This window comes from Bos javanicus, chromosome 27, assembly GCF_032452875.1.
Source record: "Bos javanicus breed banteng chromosome 27, ARS-OSU_banteng_1.0, whole genome shotgun sequence".
Lineage (NCBI taxonomy): Eukaryota > Metazoa > Chordata > Mammalia > Artiodactyla > Bovidae > Bos > Bos javanicus.
Window position 1 is genome coordinate 23,666,791 of NC_083894.1, and position 23,830 is coordinate 23,690,620.

Below are 23,830 nucleotides of genomic sequence, written 5' to 3' on the forward strand. Positions count from 1 at the left end.
CCAAACTGCCCACCTCATTTCCAGCCGCCCCTGAGACTCCATCACAGGAATGCATATACCCTCCACATCCTGCTCTTTCTACTTCTGAGTCTGCACTACTCCTGTGACCTTTTCCTAAAATTTCCTTTCATGCTATCTCCAATTGCTTCATACACCTCCTCTTTGAAAGCTTCCAAGATCTCCACTACTCTGAAAGCAGCCCTTTTTACCAGATCTCTCAATATTATATTTAAACTTCTCATACAATCTTTATCTTTTTATGCCTTCTGTTATGATTTTTAAGACTTATTTTTTTCATGTTATATAATCAAACCAATGTCTAATTTATCTTTGAATGCCTTGCACATAAAGAAGATTTAATAATTTTCTGCTTGAAAGAAAAATGGCATTTTTAATTGAAAATAAAAGCATACTCTCTTAATGTAAGATGTTGAAGTACACTTCAACATTTTCTAGAATTGTTGTTGTTCAGTTGCTCAGTTGTATCCAACTCTTTGCAACCCCACAGACTACAGCACTCCAGACTTACCTGTACATCACCAACTGCTGGAGCTTGCTCAAACTCATGTCCATCAAGCTGGTGATGTCATCCAACCATCTCATCCTCTGTCATCCCCTTCTCCTTCTGCCTTCAATCTTTCCCAGCATCAGGATCTTTTCCAATGAGTCAGCTCTTCGCATCAGGTTGCCAGACTACTGGAGCTTCAGCTTTAGCATCAATCTGAATTCAGACTGATTTCATTCATCCTTCCAATGAATATGCAGGGTAAATTTCCTTTAGGATTGACTGGTTTGATCTCCTTCCAAGGGACTTTCAAGAGTCTTCTCCAATACCACAGTTCAAAAATATCAATTTTTCAGCACTCAGCCTTCTTTATGGTCCAACTCTCACATCCATACCTGACTACTGGAAAAACCATAGCTTTGATTAGATGGACCTTCGTCAGCAAAGTAATATTTCTGCTTCTCAGTATGCTGTCTAGGTTTGTTATAGCTTTTCTTCCAAGGAGCAAGCATCTTTTAATTTCATGTCACCATCCGCAGTGATTTTGGAGCCCAAGAAAATAAAAGTCTGTCACTGTTTTCATTGTTAGCCTATTTGCCATGAAGTGATGGGACCGGATGCTATAATCTTCACTGTTTGAGTGCTGACTTTTACGCCTGCTTCTTTCCCTGTCCGCTTTCACCTTCATCAAAAGGCTCTTTAGTTCCTCTTTGCTTGCTGCCACAAGGGTGGTGTCATCTGCATATCTGAGGTTGTTGATATTTCTCCCGGCAATTTTGATTCCAGTTTGTGCTTCATCCAGCCTGGCATTTCACGTGATGTACTCTGCATATAAGTTAAATAAGCAGGGTGGCAATATACAGCCTTGACGTACTCCTTTCCCAATTTGGAACCAGTCTGTTGTTCCATGTCTAGTTGTAACTGTTGCTTCTTATCCTGCATACAGATTTCTCAGGAGGCAGGTAAGGTGGTCTGGTGTTCCCATGTCTTTAAGAATTTTCCACAGTTTGTTGTAATTCACATAGTCAAAGGCTTTAGCATAATCAGTGAAGCATAAATAGATGTTTTTTTCTGGAATTCTCTTGCCTTTACTATGATCCAGTGGCTGTTGGCAGTTTGATCTCTGGTTCCTCTGCCTTTTCTAAATCAAGCTTGTACATCTGGAATTTTCTAGAATATTTGTTTTAAAACCCAGGTTCCTATATTCCTTCATGCTTCCTTAATCAGAATATCTTAGACCCAAGAATCTTAAATGTTACATACTCTCCAGGGAATTCTTATCCGTACTAAAGTTTAAGGATCATTGCTTAATGTCAATGAAAGTTTCACATTTATTCTTCCACATGCACATAAATTTCATTACATAGTTCAAAGTTTGTACAGCATAACAAAAGCCTAAGGCTTAAGAAAAATTATCCTGACACTGAAAGACTGAAGTAATGTCATGTTTTATCATAAATATAACCAGAAATATTTCTGAATATCTATTTTTACCAAATAGTGTGCTGTGGTTATAAAACTATTTAAGGTACTAGCTTCAGAGAGCTTATGGTCAAGGTGAGAGAAATGATATATATGAAAAGTTGGTTGAAACAAGCAAAGTCATCAGAGGTGTCCTATTGTGTCCTATAGTTTCACATATTATCCAGCATCAGTTCAGTTCAGTTCAGTTCAGTCACTTAGTCGTGTCCGATTCTTTGCGACCCCATGATTTGCAGCACGCCAGGCCTCCCTGTTCATCACCAACTCTCAGAGTTCACCCAGACTCACGTCCATCGAGTCAGTGATGCCATCCAGCCATCTCATCCTCTGTCGTCCCCTTCTCCTCCTGCCCCTGATCCCTCCCAGCATCAGAGTCTTTTCCAATGAGTCAACTCTTCCCATGAGGTGGCCAAAGTACTGGAGTTTCAGCTTTAGCATCATTCCTTCCAAAGAAATCCCAGGGCTGATCTCCTTCAGAATGGACTGGTTGGATCTCCTTGCAGTCCAAGGGACTCTCAAGAGTCTTCTCCAACACCACAGTTCAAAAGCATCAATTCTTCGGCGCTCAGCCTTCTTCACAGTCCAACTCTCACATCCATACATGACCACAGGAAAAACCATAGCCTTGACTAGATGGACCTTTGTTGGCAAAGTAATGTCTCTGCTTTTGAATATGCTATCTAAGTTGGACATAACTTTCCATCCAAGGAGTAAGCGTCTTTTAATTTCATGGCTGCAGTCACCATCTGCAGTGATTTTGGAGCCCAGAAAAATGAAGTCTGACACTGTTTCCCCATCTATTTCCCATGAAGTGATGGGACTGGATCCCATGATCTTCATTTTCTGAATGTTGAGCTTTAAGCCAACTTTTTCACTGTCCACTTTTACTTTCATCAAGAGGCTTTTTAGTTCCTCTTCACTTTCTTCCATAAGGGTGGTGTCATCTGCATATCTGAGGTTATTGATATTTCTCCCAGCAATCTTGATTCCAGCTTGTGTTTCTTCCAGTCCAGCGTTTCTCATGATGTACTCTGCATATAAGTTAAATAAACAGGGTGACAATATACAGCCTTGACGAACTCCTTTTCCTATTTGGAACCAGTCTGTTGTTCCATGTCCAGTTCTAACTGTTGCTTCCTGACCTGCATACAGATTTCTCGAGAGGCAGGTAAGGTGGTCTGGTATGCCCATCTCTTTCAGAATTCCCACAGTTTATTGTGATGCACACAGTCAAAGGCTTTGGCATAGTCAATAAAGCAGAAATAGATTTTTTCTGGAACTCTCTTGCTTTTTCCATGATCCAGCGGATGTTGGCAATTTGATCTCTGGTTCCTCTGCCTTTTCTAAAACCAGCTTGAACATCAGGAAGTTCATGGTTCACAAATTGCTGAAGCCTGACTTGGAGAATTTTGAGCATTACTTTACTAGCATGTGAGATGAGTGCAATTGTGTGGTAATTTGAGCATTCTTTGGCATTGCCTTTCTTTGGGATTGGAATGAAAACTGACCTTTTCCAGTCCTGTGGCCACTGCTGAGTTTTCCAAATTTGCTGGCATATTGAGTGGGCCTTAGAAAGCATCACTACAAACAAAGCTAGTGGAGGTGGTGGAATTCCAGATGAGCTATTTCAAATCCTGAAAGATGATGCTGTGAAAGTGCTGCACTCAATATGCCAGCAAATTATCTAGCATACTCACTGCCTAATCAAATTAAAATAACAGCATTTTAAAGCAGTGGAAATAACTCCAAATGCAGACATGATAGAAGGAGAAAAAAGAAAAAAAAACAGAGACTTTGCAGTGAAGAGCTGGAGGTCCTGGTTGTTCCACTTCTCACATTCATTGTGCTCAGTCACTTCAGTCGTGTCTGACTCTGCAACCCCTGGATTGTAGCCTGCCAGGCTCCTCTGTCTGTAGGATTTTCCCAGTAAGAATACTGGAGTGGGTTGCCATGCCTTCCCCTAGGGGATCTTCCCAACATAGGGATAGAACCCATGTCTCCTCTGTCCTTTATTGCAGGCAGATTCTTTACCTGCTGAGCCGTTGGGGAAGCCCCTCGCATTCAATAAGGAGATGTTTATCTGGACCAGGTTCTTGTTTTAGATATAAATTTCTCCACACCCTCCTCGTCCTCTCCTACAGCTAATCTTCATCTTTGAATGGCCCAGCAAGGATTATCAAGCACCACATAACAGAAATTCCACCCTCTGTGAGATGGAGGGTGTTTGGAGATGAAGGAGTAACCTGTGCAGTGGTGATTCTGGACAGTCAGATGGCAGAAAGACTCGATGAATTAGGGAAAAGGAATAAATCTCAGGAGTCATGTTCAGAGAGGGAAATGAAGGAATGACATAAGTAGTTTATACATAATTTATGGAATCCTAGAAACAGCCCAAGTGACACTGAAAAATCACTGCCATATATTGCTGACAGCTGATGTAAACATTATAGTTCTTTAGTAAGTCCACAGTCTTTAGCTTCCCCTCAGTGGAACCTGTTATCCCTATTCCAGGTTAATCCAAGTCCAGCCAAATGTCAGCCCATCCCAGAAAGGGTAACCTCTTTCTCTCTCCTGCCCTCCACTATAAAGCTCAGCACCGGAGATCGGGGTCGGAGGGGAGGTCTGGGAATGAGGGGTGTCAGTACGTGCTTCTTTTCCTGCCTCTTCTGTTGAGGCAGCACAGAGTTTCCTTATTCCAGACCTTGAGGACACATCCCTTGAGAATGCCTCCAGCCTGCTGGGCAAGATACATAGCAATGACTAAGTGGTGAGATAGTCAAGAGACTCTAGACTTTTATCTGAGAGAGGACACCTGGGCTGGAATGATCCAGAGAAAATCTGGGGAAACAGAAAGCTGTGAAAACTGGAATGGAAGATCTGACACATTTCTAGGCAAGGACAGTGGTGTTGGCAAAGTTAGGCTTTGTGGGAACGCACAAGACACGGTGATGCAATGGTGTGGCCTGGCCAGCTGGAACACAGAGTTTGTGTTTGGAAGGAGAGAAGATAGGAAAAAATGGGATGAGTCCAGACTCTAGCAGGCCTCAGAGAGTGATTTTAGTTTTCACTAAGAATAGTAAATCTTTTCAAATTAATCAGTGGTATTACCCCAGCTGCAAAAATCTAGACATCCTCATTCTTAACTCTTTATTAAGTAGTTTGGAAAAAGGAGGCAGAACCTTTTTTTTTTTTTTTTTAATGATGCACTCAGTTCAGTTCAGTTCAGTTCAGTCACTCAGTCGTGTCCGACTCTTTGTGACCCCATGAATCGCAGCACTCCAGGCCTCCCTGTCTATCACCAACTCCTGGAGTTCACTCAGACTCACATCCATCGAGTCAGTGATGCCATCCAGCCATCCTCCTTCTCCTCCCCTTCTCCATCTCCCCTTCTCCTCCTGCCCCCAATCCCTCCCAGCATCAGAGTCTTCTCCAATGAGTCAACTCTTTGCATGAGGTAGCCACAGTACTGGAGTTTCAGCTTCAGCATCATTCCTTCCAAAGAAATCCCAGGGCTGATCTCCTTCAGAATGGACTGGTTGGATTTCCTTGCAGTCCAAGGGACTCTCAAGAGTCTTGTCCAACACCACAGTTCAAAACCATCAATTCTTCGGCACTCAGCTTTCTTCACAGTCCAGCTCTCACATCCATACAACCCATTAGATTACAGCTATAGTCAACACTGATCAAGGACTTTTAATATGTATACATCACAAGGAATTCAGTGATGAGTTTAGAGAAAAGTCAGAAGATTTTGGTTTTTGTTTTGGTGATACACTTTTAAAACTTGAGTTCTACTTTATTATAATTCACCATGCTCATGATAATAAGTAACGAGTGATACCATTAAGATAAAAAGGAGGTAACATGAATTTAGGGAACTAAAGAAAATCAGTTCAGTTCAGTCTCTCAGTCATGTCCAACTCTTTGCGACCCCATGGACTGCAGCATGCCAGGCTTCCCTGTCCATCACCAACTCCAGGAGCCTACTCAAATTCATGTCCATCACATTGGCAATGCCATCCAACCGTCTCATCCTCTGTCGTCCCCTTCTCCTCCCACCTTCAATCTTTCCCAACATCAGGGTCTTTTCCAGTTAGTTGGTTCTTCTCATCAGGTGGCCAAAGTATTGGAGTTTCAGCTTTAACATCAGTCCTTACAATGAATATTCAGGACTTATTTCCTTTAGGATTGACTGGTTGGATCTCCTTGCAGTCAAACAGACTCTCAAGAGTCTTCTCCAACACCGCAGCTCGAAAGCATCAATTCTTCAGTGCTCAGCTTTCTTTACAGTGTCTTTGCACAAAATTTTAGGGGCTTCCCTGGGGACTCATCGGTAAAGAATCTGCCTGCCAATGCAAGAGATGCAGGTTCGATTCCTGGGTTGAGAAGATCCCCTGGAGAAGGAAGTGGCACCCCACTCCAGTATTCTTGCCTGGGAAATCCCATGGACAGAGGAGCCTGGTGGGTTACAGTCCATGGGGTTGCAAAGAGTCGGACACGACTGAGTAACTAAACAACAACAACAAAGGTTTTGGAGCAAGTCATCCTCCTACAAAATGCTAACCATTTCTTAAAAAATAGCTAGATAAAAAGAGGCTTATTTTAAAACAATTATATTTTACACTTAAATGACAAAATTTCCTGGTCTTTTTCCTGCCACCATCCATCCTTTGCTTTTCTTTAAATATTTCCGGTTTGGATGTGCTTGTATCACCAGTGATCTATGGTCTTGGTGGCAGAAATGAACCTCTTATTGTGCACGAAATTCCAAAGGCAAAAAAATACTTCTATGTCCTTTCATTTTTTTTTTTCAATTTCCAACTTCAGATATTATTGCTGCCTATGTTACTTTATTTGTAAATAACAAATAGCAAGAAATGTGCAAATAATGAAAGTTGTTTAATTTAGAGGCTAATTAAACACTTATGAAATAGTGTTTTACCTTTTTTCTCCATGTAGATTGTTGTTTTTGTCTAATGTTTAATTGCTAAGTTGTATCCCACTCTTTTGCCACTCCCTGACAGGTAGCCAACTAGGCTCTTCTGTCCTTGGGATTTCCCAGGCAAGAGTACTGAAGTGGGTTGCCATTTTCTTCTCCAGGGAATCTTCCTGACCCAGGAATCAAACCCAAGTCTCTTATGCCTCCTGCATTGGCACGCAGATTCTTTACCATTGAGCCACCAGGGAACCCCTCTCCATGTACATACAAGGAAGCTAAATTACCACCCCTTGAAATACCCAAGCAGTTATTTTCTCTAGGTATATTATACATACATTTAGAGCAGGGTTTCCCAAACTATTTATGGTGACCAATTTTTTTAATCTCTTCTGGACATATACCATTTTAAAATGAAAAAGAGAGCACTGAAAAAATAAAATTGAGGGAAAAACAGAAAAAAAATAGAAGGCAAAGTGTGTTATCGTCAGATTCAACAGACATAGAATTACTCTGTCAAACTATTATACTCTGCTATGCTGTTCAGTTGCTAACTTGTATCTGACTCTTTTACGACCCACCAGGCTCCTCTGTCTATGGGATTTCTCAAGCAAGAATACTGGAGTGGGCTGCTATTTCCTTCTCCATGGGATCTTCCTGACCTAGGGATTGAACCCACATCTCCTGCTTAGCAGGCAGATTCTTTACCACTGAGACTCCTGGGAAGCCCACCTAACACTTTTTTTGTTGTTATTCAGTCACTCAGTCATGTCCGACTCTTTGCATCCCCATGGACTGCAACACGCCAGGCTTCCTTGCCCTTCACCAGCTCCCAGAGCTTACTCAAACTCATGTCCATTGAGTTGGTGATGCCATCCAACCATCTCATCCTCTGTCATCCCCTTCTCCTGCCTTCAATCTTTCCTAGCATCCTGGTCTTTTCTAATGAGTCAGCTCTTCGCATCAGGTGGTCATAGTATTGGAGCTTCAGCCTCAGCATCATTCCTTCCAGTGAATATTCAGAATTGATTTAGAGGTTTCTAAATGTTTCCTCTATTTCTGTGCTCATCTCCAGACAGCTGTCTGTCCATTCTACATTCCCACCAGCAATGTATAAGAATTCCAGTTGCCTCACATCCTCTCCAATATAGTTCTTGGTATGGTTTGTCTTTTTAATTTTAGTAAGTAGTGGTATTTCAATACAGAGAAGGTGATGGCACCCCACTCCAGTACTCTTGCCTGGAAAATCCCATGGACGGAGGAGCCCGGTAGGCTGCAGTCCATGGGGTCGCTCAGAATCGGACACGACTGAGCGACTTCACTTTCACTTTTCACCTTCATGCATTGGAGAAGGAGACGGCAGCCCACTCCAGTATTCTTGCCTGGAGAATCCCAGGGACAGGGGAGCCTGGTGGGCTGCTGTCGATGGGGTCGCACAGAGTTGGACACGACTGAAGTGGTATTTCAATATGCTTTTAATTTTCATTTCCCTAATGAGGCCAATCATCTTTTACTGTACTTACTGGTCATTCATACATCTTCTTTTATGAAGATTCTTTGCCCCACTGTTAAAGCCTGGTTATTTGCCTTTGTGTTACTGAATCATAAGAGTCTTCATACATTCCAAATACAAGTTGTTGATGATGTATGCTTTACAAATGTTTCTTCCCAGCCAGTAGTTTGTCTTTTCCTCTTCTTCACAGTCCTTTTAAAAGAACAGAGGTTTTTTTTTCTGTTTTGTTCTCTCTCTCTTTCCTTTTTTTATGATTCATGTTTATCAAGGCCTAGGAAAGCTTTACTTAACTTAAAGTCACAAAATTTCTCCTGTGAGTCTTAAGAGTTTTACATTTAGGTTTCTGGTTCATGGTCCATTTAGACTTAATGCTTAAAGTGTGAGGTCAGTGTGGAGATTCATTTTTCCCAAATGGTTACCCAATTATCCCAGCAACATTTGAAAATAATTATCCTACCCCATTGGCTTACCTTGGCATCTTTATCAAAAATCAACTGAACGTGTAGTAAAGTATGGACCTATTTTGGGAATTTTTATTTTGTTCCATTGGCCTGTACATCTATCCTTATATCAGTATCATCCTTCCTTGAATTGATTACCGAAGATTTATAGTAAATCTTGAAATCAGGTAGTGTAAATCATCTAAAAATTGCTCTTCTTTTTAAAAGTCTTTTAGGTTCATTTGGTCGTTTGTATTTTCAAATACATTTTAGAATCAACTTGTCAAGTTTTTTCTAAAAAACCTTATGGAATTTTCATTGTTTCCATGTTGAATCTGTGTATCATTAAGGGGAGATTATTATGGGGAAAACCCTAACAATTTTGAGTTTTCAAATCCATGAACATGGTATATGTCTCTATTTATTTCGGTCATTAGTTTCTCTTAGCAGTTTCTTATAGCATTTAATGTATATGTTTTTGTCTACATATTTGTTAAATCTGTCTCTAAGTAGTTTGTATCTTTTAATCATATCATAAGTGGCATTTATTTTAATTACAATCGTTAATTGCTAGTATATGGAAATACAACTGATTATTTTATGTTGACCTTGAATCTTGTGACCTCATTAAACTTAATTTTTATTTCTAGTTAACCCAAATAGATGTTAATCAATTTTATTGATTATTTTCAAAGAAATAGATTTGATCTTCTCTATCATTTGTCCATTTTCAATTTCCATGATTTCTGTCTTATCTTTATTATTTCCTTTCTTCTTCTTTCTGACACTAATTTAGTCCCCCTACTGACACATAACTCTTTTGGGGATTTCATCCAGTGCCCCAGATTACCTGAGGACTCCTCATGCCAACTGGTGGGAACAGAAGTAATCCTAGGCTTCAGTGAAAGTGAAAGGTGCTTCTCTTGTGGCTCAGCTGGTAAAGAATTTGCCTGCAGTGTGGGAGACGTGGGTTTGATCCCTGGGTTGAGAAGATCACTTGGAGAAAGGAAACGCTCCCCACTCCAGTATTCTGGCCTGGAGAATTCTATGGGCTCTACAGGTGCAGAGAGTCAGACAGGACTCAGCGACTTTTACTTTCACTTTGTGAGCTCCAGGAAGTTATCTGCCTCCTGATCTCCAATACCTCATTCCCTGGCTTTGGAGAGTTCCTTCTTACACCTGTGCCAATTAGCATTCAGTCAAGCGTTTGGGAGACCCCTCTGCAGACCCCCTAAGCTACTGTCTATGCCGCTCCTCTGTCCTGCTTCAGTCCCCACAAACTCTGATCCCTTTCCCCTCAAGACTGTCAGGTTGTGTGTGGCTTTCCTATTTCTACTCCGTGACCCAGAAACTTCTCCCAGGCAATAGTACACCTCATCTATTTGGGGCAATAGTATAGCTCATCTATTTGTTTTTTTGACCTTTTAGAGATTACAGTCCTGCATCACCTATTTTACATTTTCTGGAAAACACTGTTTTGTATTCATGTGTGTGTGTATGAGAGAGAGAGAGTGAGAAGAGAAAGAGCAGGATCCCTTCATGGACAAAAGCTAAGTCAACCTGTAAAAGAGTTTTTTCACAAAAACATCCCAGCCTTTTAGTATTGGCACTGTTTCAGGTCTTATCACAATATAAAACATTTATTGGAAGGGTGTAATCAATAGGTTACATTAACATAGACAAATATTTGGATTCCTTGAAATTATTCCTGAGTGTATATGCTTGATACCATTCAGCTATCATCCAGAATTACTTTTGGTTTATTATTAGTGTAGCATGTTATTTGAAGTTATTGTTAATTGTTATAATCCAAAGGATAATCATACCTGGCATTCCTTACTGAGACTTGTGGCAGTGGACATACATAAAGGTAAAATAAACAGTTTTAATATATTATTTGCTTTTCAGAAGGAAGCCTTATAATTCAGAATCGGTGAGAGGTTATTTCTTTTTGATCCAGATCTCAATAAGATTATCCATAAAATAGCTGGTATGAATTGAAATAAATACAATTTAAAAGCAATCCATAGTAGTCATAATAAACTTTAAACCTGAATAAGCAGAGAAATTACATGACCATAATTCTGTGTCATAATGCTGCTGCTGCTGCTGCTGCTAAGTCGCTTCAGTCTGTCCGACTCTGTGCGATCCCACAGACGGCAGCCCACCAGGCTCCCCCGTCCCTGGGATTCTCCAGGCAAGAACACTGGAGTGGGTTGCCATTTCCTTCTCCAGTGCATGAAAGTGAAAAGTGAAAGTGAAGTCGCTCAGTCCTGCCGACTCTTAGCGACCCCATGGACTGCAGCCCACCAGGCTCCTCCGTCCATGGGATTTTCCAGGCAAGAGTACTGGAGTGGGTTGCCATTGCCTTCTCCGGTCATAATGTTAAACTCCTTTAATTAATAAAATACTGGAATTTTACATTGTGAAGAATAAAGGATAGGAAACTAAAAGAATAAAAGGAAGAATTTAAAATTAAAAGAAAGTGAAGACTAAGAAAAAGGAGATCACTTCCTTCTAAAGTTTTTACTGTATCCATAATTTATTTTACCATTAGATAGCCTATTATTTTATAAGAAAGAAAGAAAGTTTATATTTATAGGAAAATATAAATTATATATGCATTATTTTCTTTAGCATTAGTATTGGTGAGGTATCCATGTATGTTTTTCTATAGAAATTTAAAATATTTTAACTTTCTGAAATCATAAAATAAAATTTGAAATTATTATATTAAAAAATTCTGGGAGCACCATTACTTTCTCTTTCCATTCTCTATCATTTTTTATTATCTCTTTGCCAAAAATGTCAGTATAGAAAATAAGTCTACAGAAAATGAGAAAGAAATAATTGAGACAGGAGTAAAACAAGATAAATGAACAATTCCAAAGAAATATATTCAAAGCCACTTGAAAATAGCTTGAGGAAAGGATTAAAAATGGTCCATTAATTTATTAATAGTTAAGATTCTGTTGAGGTATTTTTCAGAAAGGGAATGAGGCCATCTAGCCCAGTAGAATTATTTTCCTTTTTTGTTTCACTTGAATAGAAGAGGCCCCATCCTGTATGATTCTGATATTCACCATTTCCATCTTCCCCTCTGGGCCAGAATTAGCGATGTAGTCAATCCCATCTTTAGCAGTTGTGAGAATGCTGTCTCAAAGTCACAAAGCTATCAAGAAGCAGGACTGAAATAAAGCCTGCTTCTGTCTAAGTCTGTTTTGGCTGCTTTAACATAATACCATAGACTGAGTGGCTTACAAACAACAGAAATTTATTTCTCACAGTCTGGAGCTAGCAAGTCTGAGATCAAGGTGCTGGCTGATTCAGTGTCTGAGGGCTGAATTCCCAGTTCATAGACACTATCTTCTTGCTGAACCCTCACATGGCAGAAATGGCAGAGGAGCTCTTCGAGGTCTCTTTTTTAAGGGCACTAATCCCATTCATAAGGGCTTCACTCTCATGACCCCATCATCTTCTAAAAGCTCTTTCTCCTTACCATCAGAATTTGGGGGTAACACAAACATTCCATAGCAGTTTTTACAGGCGTGACTTCTCTCAGCCCAGGTGAACTTTGTTTCAGAAAGCATGAGATATCCATAGTTGAAAAGGAAATAAAAAATTGTTGCATCAATCAAGAAGAAAAGGAAGTCTTTTTCTCTCTTGTTATATTCGTTTCCTATTCTATTACACCCTTTCCTCTTTTATATTTATTCAATACTATGCCCCAAACAAGTTTTTACTCTGAAATATAGTGTGATTTTGGTATATATCATTAGTTTCAGAGAAGGTCTCTGAACTTCTTTGATCATTAACTCCCATCAGTAAAACTTTCTTAGCATGGAACCCCAATATATACATTTATTTGTAAATTAGGTAATAAATCACTATACTTATATGCTTTGCACATTTGACAAAAGTAGAAATATTTAAAGAACTATATACATAGATATAGATTCTAAGATTTTCTTCCCTTTCTGAGGAGAGTCCTGTCTGCCAGGTCAGAGATCACCAAGAATATTGTCATTATGGTCTACTGGTCCATCAAGCATACATAGATACCTAATAGTGTAAACGACCTTGACTTGAGCCCTTTGAGAACATTAGAGTTTATCACAAAAGAGATGCTCAACCAAATTCAGTGTAACCCTTAGCATTCCAAAGTGTTAATAGCTCAATTGTGTCCAACTCTTTGCCACCCCATGGACTGTATAGCCTGCCAGGCTCCTCTGTCCATGGAATTCTCCAGGCAAGAATACTGAAGTGGATTGCCATTCCCTTCTCCAGGGGATCTTCCCAACCCAGGGATCGAACTTGGGTCTCCCGCACTGCAGGCAGATTCTTTACCCTCTGAGCCACTAGGGAAGCTCCTTAGTGTGCCAAACGTAGAGGCAAATTAAGAAATAAAATTGCCATTTGCACCAAATGTAGTAGTAAATATACAAACGTAGTAAATGTAGTAAAGATGATCATATTAAATAAACAAAATTCAAAACGAAGCAGTCATTGGCAGCATGTAATCTACACGCTAGATGTTATTCACTGGAGTAAACAGAAAGCATTTACACGTTCTTCAGAGTTACAGAAGCTTCAGACTATGAATTCTCCTTGACATGGGCTTTTGGATACCTCCCTAATGGAAGAGATCTCCTTTGTGAAGTTGCAGCCCTGGAGACAGACTTATTTTGCCAGGGCAGACATTGTCATTCACTAAACCTGCTGTCCTATTGCAGGCACTGTCTCACTCACAGGGCTTAACCAAATGCAGTTTTAATAATGTCCTTCCTATACCAAAGACCTAGGTCCATGCATGGCAGTGACTCTTAATAAACATTCCATTTCCCATCATTGACATTATTTTGAAAGAATCTACCAGAACTTTGAAAGTGTTAGCCATTCAGTTGTGTTCAGCTCTTTTTGACCCCATGGACTATAGCTCGCCAGGCTCTTCTCTCCATGGAATTCTCCAGGGGAGAATACTGGAGTGGGTAGTCATTCCCTTCTCCAGGGGATCTTCCCAACTCAGGAATCGAACCCATGTCTCGTGCATTGGCAGGAAGATTCTTTTCCTTCTGAGCCAACTTTGAGTAGTCCTAAAAGGCTTAAGTAAGTTGCATCAGCAAGTGAGAGTAACCATAAGACCAAAGCAGATTTATGTTACACTGGCTCGGACAAGAAGGTATCCCTGCTGTTAGATCAAAGCACACAGACCTAGAAACACTATGAAATTAAAAGATTAATTTGCAATAAGAAGATGACATTTATAAATTAGATAAAATCTGTAATACATTGCCAGAGTGGGATGATTTGCTTAGATGGAAAATACCAGAGACATACATAAGCCAGAATCTCTAGCTTGGTATACTGACTAGAATCCCTGCTCTCCAGGGATCTAGACGAGTTTGCAAAGCTTCCTCAGGTCAGAGGGCAGCTCCACCAATGGCTGAAACTAGTCCTTTATCATAAAAAGCACAAGCTGGAAAGCAATCAGGGCATGATGTTGCTATTTTCACTGCTCTTACAATTCCCAGCAGGATCTTGAAAAACATCAAATGACTTCTCGTATTCCCACTCCTCCCATCTGCTAAGCTGAAACCAACACTAATTATCACATACTGTATTCACCTCTCACAATTACAGGAGACTTGGATTATCTCAAATTTGTAGAAATATAACTTGAGGAGTTATTCTATAAACAATAAATTCTGAAAGGCACTTTTTTGTTGTGGAACACTTCTGATGGCCAGTAAGTGCAGATAGGAAACAGAAATAAAAATATAATTTTAAATTGGTTGTGTATTAGAATGTGTTTGCACCATACCCATGGTATATGGCCAAGTTTCTCCATAAGGACTTGAAATGACCTTACAATGAAATTTGGATTTAATGAGTTTTTAGAAATGAGGGGCCAAGTTGCCAGCCCTACTTTGGGCTATGGTAAAATCAGAAATTAAAGCCCATCTTGCTTGAAAACATTTAGCTGTGTCTCCTGTCTAGTAATCTCTCAGTAAAAGTTACATTATGGGAATTCCCTGGCAGTCCAGTGGTTAGGAATCCTCACTTCACTGTAGAGAGCACAGGTTCCATTCCTGAGGAGGAAACTATGATATCGTATGCCATGCAGCATGGCTAGAAAAGAAAAAAGCAACCTTTATGTTGGTAATTTTCCTTTTAAAAAAACATAAAAATCTTTCAGATAGTTTAGGTCATTCTACCTAATGGAACTTGTACTTAGCATAAGAAGTACTTTTTCTAAGAAGCAATGTATCAAAACTGGGAGTATTGTCCTGGAAAGAGAGTGCTGCAAAGCAGGAGAGTCATTTGGGAACACTTTGGAGAAATGAGCAGAATGCTCCATCATTTGACAATATGTGTTGACTAGCTCTTGGTTCTCTTGACTGATTGACCCTGATGTTCCGTAGGTGGCATCACCTCAAACATCTAAAACTCTGGCTTCTTCCTCCACACAGTGGGTCCAGTGGTAGTTTTAGTTGAATAAGATTATGGAGTTTTGATCCATAACTTAGCATCAACTGAGCCTAGATAGTTTTAATGAATCCGTATCATCACTATTATTTGTTTCTGACCATTAAAATTGATTGGGAGGCTAATGAGTTTTGGACGCAGACAGCACTGGGTGTGAATCCTGGATCTGCCAGTTACTATCTGACCTTTCTCAAAACATTTGTCTCTGTGCTTCAGCTTCCTCATCAATAAAGAGGACAAAGTAACACTGATAGTAGTCTGTATAACAGCAGTGGTCTATATACGTGGGTCTATAGCCAGTGCTAAGAGAGCCTGTGATACATCATAGGTACTCAGTAAATACTATGTCCTCTCTTTTGCTCCCCTTCCTTTCTGTGTTTGGGTAGAGAAGAGCTTTGTGCCTTTGTAGTCGGTCTCTTTGCATGACTCAGACTATCAGTTGTTGATATCTGTGCTAGAAATGACTGTACGTCCCTGACTCTGTCATAGTTCTAGAAATTTAGATGAAGTCCGTGCCTAACAGGAGTGAGGAGTGCAGGCTACCTTTTCCTTCTCGGTGGTTCTTGGCACATGCTTCAATCATAGAACTAATCACACTATTTTGAAATCATTTGTGAGTCAGTGTGATTTTTTCCCTCCTCCAAGACACAGCCAGGGTCCCATTTATCTTCCGCTTCCCCATGCCTAGCACAGGGTGTGGTTCCCTGCTTATGCTATGGTTGCTTCATGCTGCTCCTCTGCAAAAAGTGTCCACGTAGACCTGTTCTGTTCCATCTGACCAGTAAATGAGTAAACTGGGTTCAAAGTGCCCAGGTTTCTTTGAAGGACACACACACACACAGACTTTTGGTACTTTGTTTTAAAAGGGAACCAGACATTAGGCAGTCCAATTTCTTGAGATTTTTATGGAGAATATTCCCTTAGGATTGTCCCCCACAGGCACAGAAGTCTACATGCCTCAGCAGTTGGTACTGACTCCTCATCTATGCTCAGCCCAGTGATAAAGCAAAGTGGTATCTACCAAGGAGCACATTCTCAGTTTGAAGGGACTCAAGGGCATGAGCACTCTGGAAACAGTAAATTTAGGACACATGAGTTACTGATAAGCAGTAGTACTAGTATTAGTTGTAACTCGTGAGCATAACTACACTAATTTAATTCTCACCCTTTGTATAATTCAGTTGTCAAAGGTGATGGGAAAGAGGATGCACACTACAGAAATTTGGAGATTCAGGATCAGCACGGGTTGAAAATGATTTCATGTACAAAAATAATTACAATAATAATTAGCATTTGCATCATGCCTTGCGATTTACTAAGTGCTTTTACAGCATCTTGTAATTTTGAAAAGTTATAAATTAGCTCTTAGATACTATCTGATGCCAGTATTAAGCCTCCATGCCAAAGGCTGGAAGTTTTAAGATTGGATTTAGGGAACAGTGAAAAAAAGACAGGATTATTAACGCACTGAAAGGCCGAAAATTAGCCAAACTCATTGGCAGAGAAATAGATTTACTTGGCATTTTAGAAACTCAAAAACATATCTTGTAAAAGAAGCAGTTGGCTCATATTTTTATTTCATGGTGCTTGGCACTATTTATTTTTTAAGTTCTTTTGGGCAGAGTTTTTGATGTGCAATTACAATGATGAAGTTTGCTTAGTGGGAGCCAAAAGATTCACAAAACCAGGGGACATCTGATCCTTATTTAAGGGTAAAACCTAGAATTATCTGATGAAACCACTGGCTGTAAGTAGAAGCATAGTTAGAGGGGAAATACGAGGAGCTGATTAATATTTCGCTTTAAAACGCAGGTGTCTGTTTCCTAGAGGGAATCTAGATTGATCTGAAGAATGTTCGCTACAGCCCTAGCTCCTTCCCACAACCACAACTAAAGGCTGGACTTTCTGTCTCATAAACAGCCTAATGAAGAAACACACATGAGTTAATAAAACACAAATGTGAGTGAGAATTAGCCATGAAGATGGAAGACAGCCCCACCTGCCCACCCCTCCTCTCCCTCCGTCCCTTTTCTGCCTCCTGCCCGGCCTTTCCTTCAAAACACGCAAGGGTACCCGGCCTGGCAGGGCAGGGGGACACGTTATTGCCTAGACCAACAGCCGAGCTCTGCCAAGTCAGGTTACTGGATCACACAGGAAGCCAAAATCATCTAGACAGCCACGAAGGCAGCCCGAGAGCTGCGCGCGGGTGTCGCTGGCTCACTTGTAAGCCTTTCCAGATGTGGCAGCCGCGCGGACCTGGCGCGGGGCCAGGCGGCCGCCTGCAGTCGGCGCTCCCCGGGCCGCGGCGCGAGCCCAGCCGCAATGCCAGGCCCTTGAGGGCGCGGGGCTCGCGCGCGGCTCGCTCGCCCCCGGGCCCGGCGCGCACGCACCCCGGCCGCCTCGCACGGCGACCGCCCGCAGCCGGGGAGGGACCGCCGCAGGAGCGCGCCCCGCGGGAGGGTTGCCGCGCCGGGGCTGCGCTGAAGTCCGCTGCGGCCGCGGCGGATGGGGGACTCCGAGGCCCACGTGATGGCGCGGCCCCTGAGAGCCCCTCTCCGGAGGTCCTTCAGTGATCACATCCGAGACTCCACGGCCAGAGCCCTGGATGTCATTTGGAAAAACACCCGAGACAGGCGGCTGGCAGGTGAGAGGCGAAGAGGGGCGGGCGAGGACGAGAGGTCTGAAAAGGAAAACAATTAAATATACAGGCACAGTTATTAACTCGGATCATGCATGAGCTCATCAACGGGGTGAAGTTCGTCACTGTCATGGCAAGGATTTCAGTCTCCCTTGTTCTGAGGTTTAGCTTTTCCGGAGTGATTTTTTTTTTTTTTTTTTTGAAACTCCAGTGCCTCTCTGGTTTCTGGTCTGATTATTTCTAGATAAGGTTTCATGAGAGGTTTTGTAGGTTGTGTTTTGTTTTTTTTTTTTTTTTTTAACCTTGAAAACAAAAGCAAGGACCTTTCAAATGTCAGGAAATCAGTGGTGATGAACACCACCAGGCAAAAGCACCGAGGTCAGATGGGCCGGGGAGGGTCGGCTGTGGAGCTGGTCTGGTGAGGTGGCCTGGCCTATGCAGAGAGGGGCCTGGGAGGCTGGGTGGCAGGGCAGTCATCTATGCAGCCCAGTGAAAGCCTGCTGGTATTTCCTCTGGCAGCCTGGGGCTGCTCTGAGTTCCAAGAGGGTGTCAGATATGCTGGAGGCAGGCGTTTGAAATATAATAAAACATAAATACAGTGTGCAGTTCAAACGTTCTAGGGTTCATGTGACAGAGACAGAATGGCAGACTGTTTGAAAGGGTATGTTAAGGAAAAGGGAACCTCTGCCTGATTGTGGTGTTAAGAATATTCATAAATTGATGTAAAAAATAGCTTCTCACAATAAAAAACAAAACCTCTCTGCATCCAGGGAAGACGCACCAATAGTGTTTAATGGCTGCTTGTTTGCTCTCCAAGTCTGTATACTTCTGCTATTTGCATGGATGGGTCAAAGATTATGTTTTCTTAACCTTCTTGGTTAATCCAATTGTTTTTCCATAGAGTAAATGAAGTTCTCAATGGTTAAAAATATTGGATGTGGCCTCCAAGTGTCAATCCAGGTTTCTGTGCTATGTGTTCTTGATAAAAGGCCCTTTGACTTTGACCTAATTGTCCTGACATGACTTGAAGAGGTGAAAGTTAAGGTTTGTGATTGTGATAAAGCAGATTAAGAAGATAACCTGGCAGTTACTTATCATTGTAGGCTGTAAATTTGTCTCAAATGCCCACGAAAATCTTTCTCTCTGTTAAACTAAATAATGCTGCTCAGGACTGGAAAAGAGTAAACAATGTCAAGTCTACCATAAGGTAGTGAAGAAAGAGTAAACCATTTTAAATTTAATAATTTTATTGCGGCTTTAGAGTAAAATATGATACCTTGAAGAAATCCAACTTTATAGTAAGATTTTTTTAAAGTAGATTTTTGTAATGATAATTTCCAGTTGGCCAAAAGAAGTTTAAGACATAAGATATGGGAGTGTAAAATTCATGACTCTATTGATTGGCTCTTTAAAAAAACAGTCCCTTCACTGTTGCTTTTCTTGACAAATCCTTTGTCCCAAGTGGAAAGATTTCACAAATCATGCCTTATTAAAAATAACACAAAAATATTTTATTGTAGCTTGGTGCTCTAATTTGAAACTAGAGGTTGATTCATACAGTCTTGCTTCCCGGACCTCCTCTTGTATTTTCATAAATGAAGAGCTTTTGACAGCTGTTGGTCTCTTAGAATGAGGATATTATCCCTAGAAAGTTATTGTCTCTGCTTTGTCATTTGTCTGTTATATATTAATGGTCTGTATGGAGTCCAAAATATAGCACCTCATGAAGACCTCGTGGAGAAAAATAGTTACTTTTTACATGTGATAAAAATTAAACATTTCCCCAGCTCTAACAGCAAGTGGGACTTTAGCTTTAGGTCTACTGAAGGAAGAAATTCTTTATATTGTAAGGGTTCTCTAAGACAAATATGAACCTCTTTGGTGATTTACACAGTGGAATAGCCAGATATGATACTTGAACAAGAACAGACTTTGGCTACCATAGCTGACTGCGATTGCTGGGGACTTGGACTCTTTCTGTGTCCTCTCTCCTGCTTGGCTCATAGCTCAGTCAAGTGGAGACCTATTTGGTGCACATCCAGACCTCAGGACACTTCTATGCTTTCCCTCAAATGTCTCCTCTGCACCCCCATCCCACTGGCCAAAGGCTAAATATTAGCTGTTAATTATCCACAAAAAGCCACTTCTCTAAACATCAAATCCAGTCTTTATTCTACATCACGCTACTTTGCCCTCTCTTGCAGAATGGAGGGCAGTAGAAAATCCAAACCGCCCACTTCTCTTATGTTGTGAAGTTAATGAGGTGACAGGTGAAACGTGTTTGGAAGCCTCTGGAGGGAAATAACTTCTGTTAATAGTACCTGGAATGTTATTTCCATGATGGTCGTTACCTTGATGACTTTCACCAAGTTTCTCAAACACTAATCTGAGATTTCAGTTTCTTTCAGAGGTTTCCCCTGACTGGAGTGTTTGGCCATGGGACAGAGTTTAAAGTTTCCTTGTTAGGTATCTTCTCTCTCAATCAATGTAGGTCTCTGTTTTTCTCTCTCTCACACACATATGCGCATGCATGCACAGACGCACTACATAACTTAGAAGCTCCTAGTTCTTCTACTCCAAATGGTGTTATATACGCAAACCATCATTTACCTCTCCTCCCCTTAACTCTCTTATGTATAAAACAAATTCCATCTGTTATTTTTAAGGATCCACAGGCTTACATAAACGAAAGAATTGTTGCTGGCTGCTAGTGAAAGACTGACAGGTCGTGAGGAAGGACAGAACAGACTGTCTTAATTGCATCCTCCTTTATATGTAATTGCTGGTTCTGCACAACCACAGCCCACAGGGCTTCTCTTACTCCCGTCCCCTCTGCAGCCATTATTCTCAGTCTCTTTTCTTTCCTAAAAGCATAGGACGGCATTGTGTTTTCGGGGAATTAGAACTTTGAGGTTAACAGTGAGTGACAGATGGGGCTGACAGCCCTTCTCTGGACAAATTTGCATCGGTCTTACGTGTGTGCTGTGTCCTTGCCACTCTTCCCCTTAGGCTCAGTGACATCTTGGCTCTGGGGAGCATTTCATTCCTGAAAAACCTGTTGCCCCTTAATCCTTTCATGTAGGACTTCACATTTTTGTGCCAGTGGATCTCTTTAGCATTCTGGTGAAACCTCTGAACTCACTTCTCAGAATAATATTTTTAATATATAAATAAAATGTATAGAATTATAGCAGAAACCAATTAGAATGAAATATAGGGATCAAGGTGTTCAAACCCAAAATTTATAATATGGCACTATAACATGAATGAATTCTATAACAGGATAATGTGTTCAAAACAGGTGCTACGTCACTTCAGTCGTGTCCAACTCTTTGAGACCCTATGGGCTGTAGCCCACCAGGTTTCTCTGTCCATGGGATTCAACATAGGGAATTAAATACAAATTTGATGTTTTTAAAAGATGTGGGTGTGCAGTTTGTTACTGCAGCCATAATTAATAGCATTAAACTGAACAGCCATCCTTAATTCGTCTCCTTGTCACCAACCATCAGAGAGAGGAAATCCTGGGCAACAACATCCGTATCTAGGTGGCAACATGCAGATCTTCAGCTTTCCTGTTTAGTGGCTGAATGGGGCCAGCAGCGTCCCATGAACATCTGTGGACAGAACTGCAGTTGTGTGTGATCTGGAGTGGATGTGACATCTGCCGTAACTATCGAGGAAGGATGAGTGTAAATGATATTTTGTGATAACTGTAATGTGGTTTGGAAGAGTCTCACTTCCACTGGTGATGAAGTCACAGGGACACTAGTACCACTGTGTGTGGAATGGTGTCAATTTGTCAACATTCATAATTCAAAAAAATGCTACATCTCAATTACATTTAGTGACAATAAAAATGTTATTTCCCCCTCCAAGTTCATGGACACCTTGAATTCTCTCCAAAGACCCTAAATTAAAAATACCTGCTTAATGCTTACCATGGCTTTCAGATACTTTCAGTCAAAAATTCTTATTGCCTGAGATGCTAGGCTATCGTACATGAGATGGCTGGAATCCTTTGATGTATATTTCACAAAGATCCGCTAACAAGTTTAAACTGATGCACCAACAGGATGCCCTCTAAGGAAATTAAAAAAAAAAATTAAGATGAAGACACAGAGAGACTGAAAGTAAGGCAAAATCCAGAGGACATATGTGAAGTATCTTTCATCAATTTGGAAAGTGGACTGAAGAAATTAACCAAAAAGCAATAAAATGTTAGCTCTTATTTAACCTGTAATAAGATAAGAACAGGGCTTCCCTGGTAGCTCAGTTGGTAGAGAATCCACCTGCAATGCAGGAGACCCTAGTTCGATTCCTGGGTTGGAAAGATCCCCTGGAGGAGGGCATGGCAACCCACTCCAGTATTCTTTCCTGCAGAATCCCAAGGACAGAGGAGCCTGGTAGGCTCAGTCCATGGGGTCCCCAGTCCATGGGGTTGCAAAGAGCCGGACACAACTGAGCAACTAAGCACACACACACAAAATAAGAACAATTTCTACAGTGTAAGACATACTGATTTTTAAAAGTATTCAGTCTATTCTTTTAGGGAAAGATGACATAAGGGGAAAAAACCTAAATACTGCAAACTGTTATGAACACATGTCACTAGTTCCATGGCTAAACATTAAAGAGAGGAGGAACCGAATTGCCTATGAAGAAATTAATAAAATTTAGACCAGTCTCAGTGAGATCCCCGGAGAAGGCAATGGCAAGCCACTCCAGTACTCTTGCCTAGAAAATCCCATGGATGGAGGAGCCTGGTGGGCTGCAGTCCATGGGGTCACTACAAGTTGGGCTTGACTGAGCGACTTCACTTTCACTTTTCACTTTCACACAATGGAGAAGGCAATGGCAACCTACTCCAGTGTTCTTTGCCCGGAGAATCCCAGGGATGGCAGAGCCTGGTGGGCTGCCGTCTATGGGGTCGCACAGAGTCAGACACGACTGAAGCGACTTAGCAGCAGCAGCAGCAGTGAGATTCAATAGGCATAGAATAAATGCTTCAGATATCTATGTTAGGTTAGAGTCCCCCTCCCCACCCCCGGGGATACTTTGTTGGATGTTCAGCATCCTCTATCTTTTGGAAAGTAGATTTTTACATTTCAGCTGACCAAGTCTCCACTTCACCAGTAAAAAAGAATGCTTGACACACGGTGCAGTATATTGGCTCTGAATTTGGTAGGGCATCAAGAATTCTGGCCCATTTCCCATGACAGGCAACCACAAACACTGACTCCTGTGAACTCTTTTCTACTCATTGGTTCACTGTGAAAAGCAAGTAAGGGCAAATAGAATGTCTTTTAACCAGGAGTGATGTATGCCTCAAACTATGCAGGCTCCTCCAGTAAACAAAGACTTCTCTAGAAGAATGCAGCACTATGGAACATTTCAAAGGGCCTGAGAGACAACCATTAATAGTGCTTCATGAGACACGGTCACCTTCTGAAGGGTGGATATGAGCGTGTATTAAATTAGATATTACTATTTCAGTTTAAAAAAAAAAAAAAGAAGCATTCTGATGTTGAGACCAACTTGAATGAGAGGAAATATACAGTTACTGAGCGAGCTGGCTGTGCTATCAGACTGCCTGGGTAACTTTGGGCAAGTCTGTTCCTCACCAATTTAAAAAGGGATGAAAATAGTATCTATGCCATAAATTGTTTTAAGGATCATGTGAGTTACTACGCAAAGTCCTCAGAAAAGTCATTGGCATAAGTAAACCCTCTGTCAGCTTTTGGTTGGTATAACTTCCCGTTTCCTTGTGCTCTACTTGCAAGGAAGCTTCACCCCTATAGGGTGACACCTCAACTTTTGCCTAAGTCTT

The 23,830-nt window shown here is 41.2% G+C and overlaps 1 protein-coding gene across 5 annotated transcripts in view; it reads left to right on the plus strand.

The window, feature by feature from the left end:
* The window catches only part of DLC1 (DLC1 Rho GTPase activating protein), a 514,129-nt gene that overhangs the window by 316,787 nt on the left and 173,512 nt on the right, over positions 1-23,830 (plus strand). The window contains exon 1 of one of the 5 annotated variants that reach the window (XM_061404348.1): positions 17,803-18,006. The exons of 3 other annotated variants lie outside the window; for them this stretch is intronic. In XM_061404348.1, the coding sequence (XP_061260332.1) occupies positions 17,868-18,006 (139 nt within the window). In that variant the 5' untranslated portion in view covers positions 17,803-17,867. Of the gene's footprint in view, positions 1-17,802; positions 18,007-23,830 lie in introns of those variants that run through there. One more of the 5 variants, XM_061404352.1, reaches the window with a different exon arrangement.